Source organism: Talpa occidentalis, unplaced genomic scaffold (genome assembly GCF_014898055.3).
Source record: "Talpa occidentalis isolate TD23 unplaced genomic scaffold, MPIMG_talOcc4v2.1 talOcc4.16, whole genome shotgun sequence".
In the NCBI taxonomy this organism is placed as follows: domain Eukaryota; kingdom Metazoa; phylum Chordata; class Mammalia; order Eulipotyphla; family Talpidae; genus Talpa; species Talpa occidentalis.
This window is the reverse complement of record NW_023601653.1, coordinates 76216389-76231436: the sequence shown is the minus strand read 5'-3', so window position 1 is coordinate 76231436 and position 15048 is coordinate 76216389. Positions and strand designations below refer to the sequence as shown.

General features: G+C 59.5%; 1 protein-coding gene across 1 annotated transcript; it reads left to right on the top strand.

The window, feature by feature from the left end:
* Positions 1-3171: 3171 nt before the first annotated feature.
* Positions 3172-6770, top strand: DDN (dendrin). The gene is given in 7 exon segments (XM_037514668.2): positions 3172-3380; positions 3781-3872; positions 3875-3970; positions 3973-4518; positions 4521-5111; positions 5114-5350; positions 5353-6770. Coding segments are annotated over 7 exon segments (2112 nt in total). The 3' UTR covers positions 5694-6770.
* Positions 6771-15048: the final 8278 nt, after the last annotated feature.

The window sequence follows — 15048 nt, the reverse complement described above, 5'->3', positions numbered from 1 at the left end:
GTAGTTGATAGACACTGCTGCTCTCACCTTTCCTGCTTCGTATGGCTTCTTCAGCAGCAACAGCAATAAGAATAGGACACACATCTCCACACACGAAGCTGTGAGCACCAGTCTCAGTGTTTTATGTATATTCATTTAATATTAAACACTGACTGCTATTAATAATGATTCATGTTTAAGTCTTTTAATCTTCAGAACAAGGGTAGATATTCCAGTTTTATAGATTTACTTTTAAATTCAGGCACAGAGACTAAGTGATTAGCCCAAGATCACACAGCTAATGTAAAGTAGAGCTTGGATTGGAACCCAAACAGTTTGGCTGACTCCACAGCTCATGCTCCTTTTTTTTTTTTTTAAATTTTCTAGAGGCATGTCTTATTTTATTTATTTATTGTTTGTTTGTTTGTTTGATACATGCACTGGGTACAGTCAGAAGCGTGGGAGGGTGAGAGAATTCACCAGAGCCAGAGCGGGGAGCAGAGCAGGCAGAAGGACCGAAGTACACTGCTGAGGGGAGCAGCGGGCGGCAGGAGAGGTCTGCGCGCCATGTGGGCCCCTCCTCTGGTGGCCGGGGAGCAGCCGGGGATCGAACCGGCTGCAGAGGCTGCAGGCAGCTTCGCAACCCAGCGCTCAACCGCTGCGCCACCGGGGAGGCCCCAACAGCTCATGCTCCTTTATCACACTACACTTACTGCTTTTCTAACACTCATTGATGAAATGTTTCTTACTCTGTTCCTTGCAATTCTTATTACCTCATTTTGCCCTCTGCCTGTAGCACAGCTGGGACTCCAGAAAAATGCCGTGAAGTATTAGTTCTCCAAAGAGTAGACAGATTGAAGAGCTCCTTCAGGCAGACCTGCCATCATCACCTCCTCTTAGAGGAGATTGGACTCTGTTTTGCTAAGTTGGCACTGTCCTTGAACTTGCAGATTCCCGGCCTTTCTTCCAAGGGGAGAATGAGCTAGAGAGTGGGTGTGAAGGAGCAGCAAGACTATGGTCAGCCATCAGACCTTTTCCTGTGCTGACCATGTGGATCAAAATGGGATTCAGCACCCAACTCCATAGGACTGCTAGACTGTTGGGGATAAGCTGAATTCTGGGTAACGTCTCACCACTGCTTTGTAGGATATCATTTTCTCTCCAAGACATGAAGCAAGTGACTCCTTGCCCCTACCTGCACAACACGAGAGTCCTGAGGAACCTAGCCACACCATACTGATTCCCCCAAAGCAGGCTTCCTGATGGGATTTGGGGAAAATACTAAGGCACTCATCAGGGTTCAGCTTTCTGTAGGGCTTCTGGGTTTCAAAGAAGCCCCCGCTTCTGTGTTCACCTCTTCACAGCTCTCTCAGCACATTCCCAGACTTGCGGGAGGAGGTTTCCAAGTTATTGGAGCATGTTTATGTATGTGGGGGTGGGTGCATGGTGGAAAGGACAGATGTCTCCTTATGTCACATTCCATCCTGAAGGTGGGTTTGTACAGGGAGAAGGCAGGGACTTTAAAAAGCCTTAGGACTCTGGCAAGCCCTGGAGTGAAAGGAAGGACTTCAAGAGCTGTCAGTGCAGCTGGTAGGTGTGTGGCGGCGGGAGGTAAGTGGATGGGATAGGGAATGTTCGGGTTCTGACTATAGGTCTGTGTGTTAGGGGGCAGAGGGCCTGGGTTTTGTTACTTTGGTTCTTAGTATGTCAGTCTCTACCCCACAACAACCTTCCTCTCTCCACCCCTTGTCCCCAAAGCATTGCCTTGCATGTTCTTTACTAGAAAACACATTGGGGTTTCTTGCTTCTCCCATTCCCCCTAACCAGCCTCAAGACTGAGGATGGGGCAGAAAAGGAAGACAAGGGACAAAATTAGGACCCTCATAGCTTTCTATTCTTACATATTCCTCTCGGGCAAATTATCCCTTCTTCCTCCAGAACCATTACCATACACTCTCCCCCTCTCCTCACACCCCTCCCGCCCCTCCACTGGAGCTGCTGCCATGGTTGCCAGGCATGGTTGCTAAGTCTCTGCTTGGAAGGGTTGGCGTGGGCTGTGCTGCCACTAACATTACCATGGTGAATCAGGGGACACCTGGTATAGGCTTAGGAGGAAAGAATCATGTGGCTGTAAGCAACAACCTCCTAGGACAGAATGAGTCTGAAAGGTGAGCATCTTGAGCACCACTTGGGGTGGGGTGGGGGTGCTGAGTGACCCAGGCCTGTGGTAGTGGGGATGGAGAGCTCTGCAGACAAACAGGCGCTGCTTACTATTTCAGTTGCTAGGGGATTGATTTTGGCCAGGAAACACCATTCCTCGTCACCTCAGAAAGGTTGCAAGTATATAAGCACCCTAGTCTGTCCTCTAAAAGGCTGAGCAGAACTATGTGGGCACACAAAAGCCAAGCCCTGGCTTCTGGAATGGGGAAGAGAACCTGCTGCTGGGAGAGGGCTCCATGCTTGCCCAAGGACAAACACCTGGAACGGTAGTTGTGGGGCAGCTTCTGTGGCCAAGACAGAGGGTGTGGGGGGTCACTCTTTTTGAGCTTGGAGGAGGTAGCTTTCCCCCAGAGTCACACAAAAGCAGAGAAAGCCACCGCCTCCTCCCTCCCTACATGGAAGCTGGTTACTCATCTCTGCACCCGAACAGCCGCTAAAAATAGCCCCCCTGCCTGGACCAGCCCCTCCTGCACCCCAACCCCATGGAAACCAGCAGAGTGGCAGGGAGAGACCTTGAGTTCCATTCCCATCACCTCTTTATCAGAGAAGCCGAAGTCCGGGGCAGGAAGTCTGGGGCAGAACCCCGGTGGGTAAGGCACCCTGACAAGCAGGAGAGTGAAGGGTTAAAACTGGCAAGAAGGCTCAAGAAATGGGGGCGGAGGTGGGGGGCCCTGTCAGTTTGTTAAGAATAATAAGTCCTGCACTTCCCATCCGCTGGGGGGAAAGCGCTGTGGGAAGGGGCGCCCAGTCCTGGGGGGGGGGGGGCTTGCACATGGGGGAGGTAGCAACGCGGAGCCATGCCGCTCCGTGTCACATGCGCACGCACACACACACAGGCACACACGTGTGCCCGGGTATATATAGTCCCCAGTTACTGGGTCCGCCGCTCTGCAGTGGGCGCCGGCTCCCAGGGCTGGGAGGGGGCTTTAGGGGAGGGTGGGAGGGTGGGGGGCCGGGGTGGGGTGGGGCAGGATGCTGGATGGCCAGCTCTTCTCCGAGGGGCCCGACAGCCCCCGGGAGTTCCAGGATGAGGACTCTGGCAGCTGCCTCTGGGTGCAGAAGTCCAAGCTGCTGGTGATCGAAGTGAAGACCATCTCCTGTCATTACAGCCGCCGCGCCCCTCCTCGACAGCCCATGGACTTCCAGCCCGGCCACTGGGCCCGCGCGACCCAGAGCCGCACGTGAGTGAGCGGGGTCAGGGGAGGGGGAGGGGGGCGGGGAGTGGGGTCCGGACCTCCCCGCAGGCGTCAGCCAACGCCGCCGGTCCCCCTTCTCTTTCCCAGGCCCTCCCCCCAAGTCCTCACACCGAGAGAACCAGACTCAACGCGCCCGTTTTGGGGGACAGGCGTGGGTTGAGGAGGGGCAGGAGGGCAGGTGGGCAGACGCTGTAGAGTGTACGTGGAAGGGGGTGCGGAGCCCCGCTCCGACTTCAGCCCGAACACACGCACGTGCACACACGCCCGCGCACCCACACACCCCCCGCCACACGCAGTCCTCGGGGGTCCCCGGGCTCCCAGCCGCCCGCACCTCCGCTCCCTTCCCTCGCCAGCTGCTCACCTGGGTTCTTGCTCGTTGTCCCAGGTGTGGGCCGCCCCCGGGATCCCCCGAGCCGCCGCCCCGCCGGTCCTGGGCCTCCAGGGTGCTGCAGGAGGCGACCAACTGGCGGGTGGGGCCCCCGCCGAGGCCCGAGTCCGGGAGCAGGAGAAAAGGAAGGCGGCGTCGCAGGAGCGGGAGGCCAAAGAGACGGAGAGAAAAAGGCGCAAGGCTGCTGGGCCCGAAGGAGCCCCCCGGGTTGGGCCGGCCCGGAGCCCCGGAGCGCCCCTCGGGCGGCGCCCGCCGCGGGACTCCCCGCTCTCGCCCGGCCGCCGCGCCTCGGGCTGGTGGGGCGCCCCGCGCGTCCGGGCGCGCAGCCGCAGGGCGACCCGGGGGCGGCGTGGGCGGGGCCCTGGGCAGGTCGGCGCGCAGGGCCCCCCAGCTACGAGGCTCACCTGCTGCTGAGAGGCGCCGCCGGGATGGCCCCGCGACGCCGCTGGGACCGGCCGCCGCCCTACGTGGCTCCGCCTTCCTACGAGGGCCCGCACCGGACTTTGGGGGCCAAGCGAGGCCCCGAGCCCCGCCAGGCGCCCCCCTCGCCGGCCCCGGCGCTGGCTCCGGCCAGGACAGAGGGAGGGGGCGCGAAGAAGAGGCTGGACCCTCGAATCTACCGGGACGTCCTCGGGGCTTGGGGTCTTCGCCCCGGCCGGGGTCTCCTGGGGGGATCCTCAGGCTGCGGGACGGTGAGGGCGAAGCTTGGCCGCGGCCAGGCGGCGGCGGAGGAAAGCCCGGGCCGGCTGCGGCGGGCGGGAGCGGCGGCAGCGACGGGCCCCCCCAGGCCACGGCTGCGGGGCGCCCGGCCTCGGAGACGGCGCCTGCGGGGCTCGCGGCGGCGGCTCCCGGCCTCCCGCGCCCGGCCCCGAGGTCCAGGCCCCCCGCCAAGAGCTCGGGGGACGGGAAAGAAGGTAGAGAACAGAACTGGCCCCCCAAATGCTGGATTCCCTCCATTAAAAAGCAGCCACCCCAACATAGCCAGACCCTTCCCAGACCCTGGGCTCCCGGGGGGACGGGCTGGAGAGAGGCGCTGGGGGTCGGGCCGGAGACCGCGGGGAGCTGGACGGCGGCCCGCCGCGCGCACACGCTGCCCCGCAGCTCCCGCGGCCCCGCGGGCGCCGGCGGCGTCTTCGTCATCGACGCCACGCGCGCGGCGGTCCGGGCCCGGTACGTGGCGGCCCCGCGAGCCCGGCAGGGGCAGCTCGCGCCCGGGGCGCCGCGCGGGGAGGGGGAGGCCCCGGGCCCGCCCCAGCCCCGCGCGCAGGAGGGCGAGCGCGCGCCGGGTCCTCCCCGCGCCAGAAGCCGCCGCCGCGCGGCCGCGCGCCTCCCCAGCCCGGCGGGGGCCGCGAAGTCGAAGCCGAGGGCGGGAAGCCGGGGGACCCCTCCGGGGCGGAGCGCGCCGCGGGTGTGCCGGGGCTCCGGGCCGGCGAGGCGAGGCTGCAGAAAGGCCCCGCGCGGCCGGGGAGCCCCGCGCGCTCGGCCGAGGGCCCGGCGGCTCCGGGAGGCTCGGGCGAGGCCGCGGGCTGCGGGGCGGGGGCCGCAGGGCCGAGGCGCGCGGGGCGGGGCCGGCCGCCGGCCCCGGGCCCTACGCGGGCGCCCTGCGCGAGGCCGTGTCCCGCATCCGCCGCCACACGGCCCCGGACTCGGACTCGGACGAGGCTGCGGAGCGCAGCGCCCACAGCGGCTCCTCGGATGGCAGCGACACGGAGGCCTCGGGCGCCTCCTGGCGGACACGGCGGCCCCCGCCCGGGCCTGGGGACGCCCCGCGGCCCGCGCCGGCCGGGAAGACCGCGGAGCGGGGCGAGGACACCCGCGAGATCCTGGGGGTCATCGGCCAGACCGACGAGGCCCTTTTGAGGGCGAGGGACATTAAGGGGACCCCGCAGCGAAGCAGAGAGTGGCAGTGACAGCCCTTTCTTGTATTTATGCCCCTGACCTGGCCACCGCCGGGCCTGCGGGGCCCCTTCCTTCCTTCTAGACTCCCCGTGGCCCCTCCATACCTGTGCCCGTCCACGCAGCAGGAGCCGCCCGAGCGCAAGGAAGGGAGAGGTGAGGGTGAGCAGCAGCCGCTATGCCGGCTCCATCCAGACCACACCTGCAGGGTCGTCAGCAGGAGCCAGGCACTAGGTGAGCAGGTGAGCAGAGCGGCCGGGCCGGGGCGGGTGGCAGAGTCTGGGCAGGGAAACCTCAGAGCAGGAGAGGGACAGCGATGGAGGAACTTAGGGCTAGAGTGAGCAGGTGCCAGGCTCTGGGCAGAAGAGGAAGAGGTCCGGACAGATCAGCGGGCGCCTCCTGACTGTGCTGCCACAAGTCTGGGGTTCCAGGCCCAGCTCTGACGCTGAGTTGCTGGGTGGCCTTGGCAAGTCACTTCCTCTCTCCAGGCATCCTCGCGAGGAAAACGAGGGCGTTGCAAGGTGCATTCTTGACCTTTGGGGTGTCGTGGGGGAGGCATCTAGCTCTTCCTCCCCTCCACAAGCCAAGAGAGTTCGGAGTCACTGGACAGAGCCTGAGCGCCCCTGGGGGGCTCCTTGTCACCCTCCTTCTCAACCAAGACAAGGTTTAGAGTTTGCAGAAGTGAGCGGGAGGGTCAGGGCCCCTACCCCAGTCTCTCCGGCTTAGGTGAAGCCGAGGCAGGGCAGGGCGGCGGCCTCGTCACTGTCCCTGGCCGCGCGTCCCAGCTGCAGAGGGAAGGCAACCAATGAACCAGCTCGGGACCTTTTGAGGCCTCGCCCCTGCCCCCGCCCCAGTGTCCTCTAGTGAGCCTCTGGATCGTCACCGCGATCTCCCACCTAGGCGGTATCCCGCGCCCGAAAAACTCCTGGGAATTTTTTATATTTCTCCCTCTTACAGAAACCTGCCGGGGAAGGAAGAGGGAGGTCGATACCCCAAAATGTGTAGGTGCGGGGGTGTGATACTCTCTGTAGCCACTACGGGGCGCGCGCAGGTCGCGGTTCCCCCGGAGTTTCCACCACCGCCCCCCCCCCCGCCCCCAGCTCTACCAGTCAATCCATGGATCCCCAGTTGCAGCGAGCGGGCTCCCCGCCTTGTGGCGGCAACTTAGGGGAGCAGGGACCGCCAGGCCTCGGGGCGCGCCCGGCCCCTCCTCCGACGCGCCCACCCCGAGCAGCTGGGGCCCCAGACCCCGACGTGTGTCTCCCTCCGGTCTTGGCCACGTCTCCGCCTCTGCTCTGCACAGCCACGCGGGCTTGGCCAAGTCACTTCACCTCCCTGAGCCTCAGTTTCCTCATCTGTCAAATGGGGGTTTAGAAACACCTACCTCACAGGGTTGTTGTGAGGATTTCACGCGGTCATGTATGTACAGCGCCCAGCGCGCAGCAAGCGCTCAATAAACCTCTGCTCCCGGGCGTCCAGGCCGCGGTCTTCCTGCCCCCACCCGGGCCCGCGTCCCTCCGGGCTCCCCGCTCCTTCCGCGCGGCGAGGGCCTGGGGAGGACTCCAGGCGCACCCTGTCGCCCCCCGTCGGGATTCTCCTTTGCCCCCCACTCACCCCACCCCGCCGCACCCAGGCTGGCTCTTCCCACTGCCCGGTGCACCCCCCACGCCCCCATTCCGGGCAGGGACTGAGTCACCTGGGTAAATTTAGCCACCGGCTCTGGCAGCGCGGGGGCTTCGCCCAGACTCCGTCGCTCCGCAGGGCCTCACCCCCACCACCACCCCCACCCCACCCCACCCCACCCCACCCCACCCCCACGGAGTCCCGCCGACTCCTGCGCCCTCTGACTGGCTGCGGAGCCCCAGTCCCTGCTTGCAAACCACTTACGGTTTTGGTCTCCAATTATCTCGACCTCACTCTCCACCCACCCGCAGGCCGGCTTTCGGTTCAGCGGGGGGTTCGGTAGTGTAGAGTCAAACAAGGGAGTTCGCGTGGATTTTATGGCACGCCGAAAGCCTCGGTGGAGGAGGTGGCAGCTGAAAGAGAATTTGGGGAAAGGGATTCCAAGTGGCGGGCACAGCAAAGATGGGGCCACCGAGTGGGGAACCAAGGTCTGCTTAGGACATTATCAAATGGTCTGGCTTGACTGCTCTTGGGAATCTGAAACTGAGAGGAAACCACTGGTCAGGGTCACCCAGTAAGATCCATCCAGAACCTGCCTGGAGCCCAGACTCTTGCTGGAGGAAGTAAAGAAAGTGGGGGCTCACTTTGGGTAGAGATCAGAGGTGCCTGAAGTCTGCCTGAAGTCTGCCCTCCACCTACAATTCTAATTACCATCCATTCTAACAATTGAGCATTTACTGAGCACCTGAGAGGTATCAGACTCTAGTCTGGGCTCCAGGAAAGACATGAGTAGGGGTGAAGATGAAAACACACCAAGATGATAGCACTAAAAAAAATTTAAGGGGCCTCCCTGGTGGCACAAGGGGTTAAGACGCAGCCTATGAAGCTCACCACAGCCTCTGCAGCACAAGTAGTTGGATCCCTGGCCAGGGAGCTGACCCACATACTGCGCAGCAGACCCCTCCTGACTAGCCCGCTGCTCCCCTCAGCAGTGTATTTCAGTCAGTCTGCCTGTTCTGTTCCCCGCTCTGTCTCTGGTGACTCCTCTCATCCCCCAAAACTCTGGCCTGTACCCCAGTTCTTGTATGCATAAATAAATAAATCTTTAAAAAGATTTTTAAAATGTAAGTGGTAGTATTGAGCAGTGACTGTTAAGTAGCATAGAGTCAAACAAGGGAGTTTGCATGGATTTTATGACATCCAGAAACTCTCCGTGGAAGAGGTGGCAGCTGAGAAAGAATTTGGGGAAAGAGACTCCAAGTATTGGAAACAGCAAAAACAGAGGCACGGGTGTGGGAACCAGGTCTGTTAGCACCTTATCCAATGGCGGACTGGAGCGCACAGGCAGGGGTGCTGTTGGAAGACAAAGGCGGGAGTGAAAACTGAGGCCAGGTTGAGGTGAGCCTGGGCCAGCTGAGAAAGTGTGTGCCTTAGCCCTCTGGGTTGGAGAAGAGGCTAGGCTTCGAGCTATGGGGAAGATGGAGGAAGGCCAGGGCGACACTGAGAACATCTGCCTGGATTTTACTACACACAAGGGGCTCCAGAGCTCCGGGGCTGGTGCAAGAGGAGCTGCGTGCAATCATAAGGTGACTGGGGGTGGCTCTTTGACTGAACACCCCTACTATGTTTTTTAAAGATTTATTTTATTTATTTATGCATACAAGAGCTGGGGTATTGGCCCGAGGTGGGGGGGGAGGCAGAGGGGATTCACAAGAGACAGAGGGGGGAGGATCAAACCTGTGCTACAAGTGGCTGCTGATAGCTTCATAGTGCTGAGACTTTACCCCTTGCGCCACCAGGGAGGCCCTACTATTGTTTTATTTATTTATTTGTTTGTTTGTTTGTTTACACAAGCACTGGGTACACCAGAGCCAGAGCGGGGAGCAGAGCAGGCAGACAGACCGAAGTACACTGCTGAGGGGAGCAGTGGGCGGCAGGAGAGGTCTGCGCGCCATGTGGGACCCTCCTCCGGTGGCCGGGGAGCAGCCGGGGATGGAACTGTTAGGGGGAAATGATGTCCTGAGTTAATCCCATACAGGCTTTGTGGACCCAACAGAACCGGTGCTGCAGAGGCTGCGGGCAGCTTCGCAACCCAGCGCTCAACCGCTGCACCACCGGGGAGGCCTGGGAGGCCCTACTATTACCTTAGATTATGGACTATGGGGTCTGGCAGCCTGGGTTAAAATCTTGCCACAACCTCATACTCACCTTGGGCAAGTTATTCACCGCTCTGTGCCTTGGTGTACAAACATGGGCATTAATGGTGCTTTTTTCATGGGCTTGTTGGGAGGATTAAATGCTTCAGCGTGTAAGGCACTGAGAACATTGCCTGGTATATAATGAGTGACATATAGGTTTACAAGCTTTGATTATCTCTCCCTAGGACTATTTCTTTAGTGTTGGGGTCTGGGAATAGGAGAACGGCAAAGCGAGTAGAGGGAGGGAAAGAGAAGGACTAGGCAGAAGCAGCCAGGCTGAGCAGTGGGGGGGAGCCCTGGATGAAAGAAAACAGCCCCCTGACTGGGTATATGGGGAGCACTGGGGTGTTTAGGGTGTCAGTGCAGCAGCCCTCCTTCCCAAGACTTCCTCCATCTTTGCCTAAGGGTGGAGTCAGCACCAACTACTAACGATCTGAGGGAAAAGGGGAAGAGCAACTGCAGGCCTGGGGCCCGGCTCCTGGTGAGCCATATCTCAGACTGGCCCCGCAGGACCTTGTGGGTGGGAGGCTGGAGGCTCCCTGCTGCGAAAATGACTTCTAAGTCTGGCCGAGTCTGCCAGCCAGTCAGCCTCAAGGCAGAGGCCACAACCCTCCCCCACCTTGGGACAGCCTCAGAGGTCGGGGTAGGGACACCAGATGCGGGGAGGTGATCAGGGCAGGGCAGCGGCCTTCAGAGACCAGCACAAGGCCCGGCTACTCTCTCAATACCCAGGTTCTTCCCACCTGCCTTTCTTCTGGCCCTCCCAGGCCCGGTGAGGATGGCTCTAGGGAAGCTAGGCATCTGCTTCCCTTTTAGAGCCCTAAGACTCGTCTAGATCAGCCACAGTCATTTGTGAAATGAAGAGCCAGGCCATCATTCTGAGTCTTGAGGCATTCCGCATCAGGAGAGTGACTGCGCACGTGTGTAGAGGACAGCACCAGGAGCGTGGCTGAAGGGGAGCCTATGGGGAGTGTGCAAAGTGCGCCTATGAGAAAAAGAGTCGGCATTTACTCAGTTATCCATTTGTTCACCTATTAAACATGCGTGCCAGGCCCTAGCCACGCCAGACGCAGACATGGGAGCTGTTTTCAGGGAGCTCACAATCTAGGGTGTTATGAGATAGGGAAGGGGATGTGGAGGAGAAACCGAGAGTGGCTATAGTGCAGGCAGCACAGCGTAATATATGTTAGTGGAGTTTTTCCTGTGGGGCCCAGGGGAGCATGAAGGAAGGGGCAGCTCCTAGACTCTGTCTTTTGGGGAGTGGGAATAAACCCAGACCCGTGGGGAACCTGTTGCTGAGGGTGCATATGCTAGTGAAGGAAGCTGGAGGCTGTTCCCGCCTCTGCATGTTTTGACATAGAGTGGGCTCCCTGTTTTTAAAAAAAATCCCTGGTATTGGGCCTCTGTGGTGGCGCAAGGGGTTAAGCACAGAATTATGAAGCAATCCACAGCTTCTGCAGCAGGAGTTTGATCCCAGAAGGCATCCCTGGTATTACACAGCTTTCTGTGATTCCTTCCTTTTTTTTTTTAAACATTTGTTTATTTCTGCATGCAAGAACTGGGGTACAGACCAGAGGTGTGGGAGAGGAAGGGTGAGAGGATTTACCAGAGACAGAGTGGGGAGCAAAACAGGCAGATCCACTGAAATACACTGCTGAGGGGAGCAGTGGGCGAGACAGGCGAGGTCTGCTGCACCATGTGGGTAGCTCCCTGGCTGGAGATTGAACTCGGCTGCAGTGGCTGCAGATAGAGCTTCATAGTGCTGAGACTTAACCCCTTGCACCACCAGGGAAGCCTGTGAATCCTTTTAGAGAAGAGATTATCCATCTGTCCATTATAGAGTCTTCATCCGTCCATCCATCCATCCTTTCCTCCATCCTTTTGTTCACCCATCCATCTATCCATGCGTCCTTCCATCCATCTACGCATATATCCCAGCCGTTACTTATCCATCCAGCCACCAACTCATCTGTCATCCATCTGTCCGTGTCTCCATCTCTCCATCATGCGCTTATTCACGCATCCGCCCACCTTCACTTAACGAGGACATATGATGTGTCTAGGTCAGTTCTTCAAGGGATGCCAACATGAGCAAAACACAGAGCCCATGTCTTCAGGAAGCTGGAAGCCTGGCACCATGATGGGTAACATCAGATGACCACCCATGGGGGGTCCAGGACGTGCTGTCTGCACACCCTGCCGAGAAGAGGCTTCAGGAGCTCAAAAGGGGCAATTCTAGTTTATGAAGAAAAATTGAAGAGCCTTCATGGAGGAAGGAACATTTGAGATGGTTTTCAGCAGTGGGCTCTAGAGAGGTGCCTTCCAGACTGTGGCAGAGGTGGCGAGGTGGGAAAGCTCACAGCTTTCAGGGGGAACAGAGGCTCTAGATAATGCAGAGGTGCAAGCAGACGGGGTCCTGGGAAGACGTGTGGGAGGCAATCATGAAGGTCTCTGGAAAGCAGGACCACACACCTTCTGGGCTTTAGTGGAAGGAACTAAGGGAGGGGTGAGGGACAGAGGGTTTTGCTTCCTTAACATCTATCAAACTTTTTCCTACTCCTTGGTTAGAATCTCTTTTAGTCCTTACCTGGGGGAGCACGTGTTACTCAAGGGTCCTGCCTTCGATTTAGCTCCGTATCCCCTACGAGCTTGCCCTGGAGCAGGATCTCAACGAATACTCCCAGAAGGAAGAAATGATAAAACGGTGCCACAGAAATGGGCAATTCAGCGTCAGCTATATAAGAGGAGGGGTGGCTTCTGCCCGATGTGACGCCCCCACCCCCTTTGACCTTGTTTTCTTGGCTGGGGTGTCTCCAGGCGCTCTCCCAAGAGACACCACAAGGTGGCGCTGTCCCTACCCGCTCTGAGTTTGCAAAGGTCCTTAACGTTTGCAGCTGGTGCAGAGCCTGCCCATCAAAGAACAGTGCGTGGATGGTCTAGACATTTCCTTCCCACAACTCCCGAGACAGAATGAAGAGCCCAAGGACAGCTGTGTAACAGAAGAACAAACAGACCAACCCCAGTGCAAGAACAGGCCTCATAGTCATCCATTCATTGGATGGTATCTACACACATGGCCGCCAGTGGCAGGTTCTTGGAAAAACAAGTGACTAAGCCACAGTGCCTGTGCTCAAGGAACTCACCACTGAGTCGTTGTCCAGCTCTACCTCTCCTATGTTTCTTTCTCTTTTACACACACACACACACACACACACACACACACACGCATGCACACATACACACACACGCGCGCACGCATGTTTCCCAAAGCCAGTCCCCTTGATCTGGGAAGCTATCTCCAAAAGAATAGTCACTTTGGCACTGCTCCCCATCCTAAACTAAGTTTCAACCCAAGATTGCCGCCACCTGAGCGTGCCCCTGAATGATGCGACTGTAGGTGTTGCTCCCTGGAACAGCTCCTCTTGCCCTCCCCATGAACCCCCTGATGACAGACCCTTCCCTATTTTCTCTCACAGCCTCCTCCCCCCATCATACCCACAGCTGCTCTGCCAGCCCTGGGATCTTCAGGGGCTCCCCGGAGTAGGCCTGCTATGGGGTAGGGCCACCCGCTATCCTAGAACTCTGGAGACCTCAGGAACATGAAGGTGGATTCGCAGAATGGCGTGGTGAGCCCCTGGTACCACCTGCCTACAGAGGAGAAGCTGGAGAGTCCAGAAAACCGAAGACCTGTGAAGCCTTCCTCTCCGTGGGCTGAGGGGTCTGCCAGCTGGACCTGTCTCTGGACGGGCCGCCTTTTTCCTCACCTACTTTGGGCAACCTGGCCTCTTCTAGCTGCAGCTGCATTGCGGCAGTGGTGAGAGACACTGGTTGAAGGTGAAGCATGGTGGGACATTGTCCACTTTCCCAGCATGCTCCAGGGCCCAACTTAGCCCTCGGTAGGTTTGGGAGAGGAGAGGAGGGAGGGTTAGTGCTGAGAGTGGGAGCCAGGCCCAACGAGGTCCCCGGGAGTGAATGCCGCATTGTTGGCCAGGCCAGAGTCACAGATAATTACCTCAATTAGTGACAATGGGAGAGTAATAAATACAGGCTTAGTGTCTCCTACCCCACCAGGGCTCCGAAGATTAATCCAGCCTGACGGGCGGGCCCTGAAAGGCATGATGGACAATTCATTAAACTCCCCAAATGCCGCACAACCTGGGCGTGAAGGCTGAGTTAGCCCCCTGGGGGCTGTGTCTTTGTCCCAATTGTGTGTCTCCGACACAGCAGAGCCGGGAAGCCCCCAAAGAGTGGGGAGGTGAGTGGGGCTCCCCCAGCCGGGCCAGGCGGCTGGGGGATTAGACCTCAGTCAGGCCCTGGTTGCCCTGGCACGCCAGCACGGCCTGGCTGGAATGTCCGTGGGGGGAAGCTGGCCGAGCGGAGGGGCGGGGCCGACAAGGTGGGGTAAAGGGGGCACACAAAAACAGGGGCAGGAGGAGTTAATTAGACGCCAGCCGAGGAGGGTGAGGGGCCACAATGGGGCTGAGGGGCAGCCGGGGACAGCCCCTTCACTTCCGAGGATTAATAGGGAGGAGGGAGAAGAGACGGGAGGGGATCAGCACCAGGGGAGAAGAGCTGGAAGCTTCCCAGGGTGGCACCGCCTCCTCCTGCCCAGCTTGGCACCTACTTGGCAAAGGGACGAGAGACAGGAGGCTGTGCCAGCCGAGCAGATGCGCCCCAGCATCCCACGCAGTGGAGCGGCCCTTTCTCCCTCACGTGGGCCCTACCTCGGAGGGTGACTGGGGTAGAGAAAGGCCCTTCTCCATTATCAGGGAGGTAGTGGAGTCAGGAATGTTCAGGGCCCTGTTCTCAAGCCCTACCCCGACCTCCTCGGAGGGAAACCAGGAGTCTGAGGCTCACCCCTCCTGATAAGGCCGCCAGATTAAAGCCAAGGGTCTGTGGTGGGGGCTGCACCCGCCTGAGTGCGGGAGCCGGTGGGCAGGTGGGCAGGTGGGCAGGTGCGCCGCTTGAGCTCTCAGATGCTGCGCAGGGGCCTGGCCTGGCGCTAGGCAGGGCCTCGCAGACGCCTGCGGAAGGAGCGGAGGAACCTCAGTTTTGCTGAGAAGGAGTGATGTCGGGAAGAGAGCTGGTGTGGGGCTGCCCCCGGAGCCAGCGTCCTGGCTTTGGCTCTTTCCTGCTGAGCTGCAGCCCAGGCGCGGGGAGGCTGGGGACCCCACCTGTGGGCAGATGAGCAAATGTCCAGAAAAAACAGAGTGACATGGTTCCTTCCCTTTGAAAAGGGGAAAAAAAGCAGTAGACTCTGGAAGCCCCACTTCCTCCTGGGCCTCAGGGAACAGGGCAGCCCTGGCTCCTCCCTGGGTGCCACCCCGCCCTATCCCCTCCCAGGGGATGACAAGAGAGAGAGCTGGCCACAGTGCCTCGGGCATATTTATAACCTGGGCTCGCTCACCAGCTCTGCTTTTAGCCCAGACGGGGGAGGGGGCAGGGGGGTGGTCTGTCTCAGGCCGGGCGCCCCGCTGGGTGTGGAAAGAGTGAGTAAGGGTGAGTGGTGGGCAGCTCTGCACGGATATTCCTGCTCACACCACAGCCA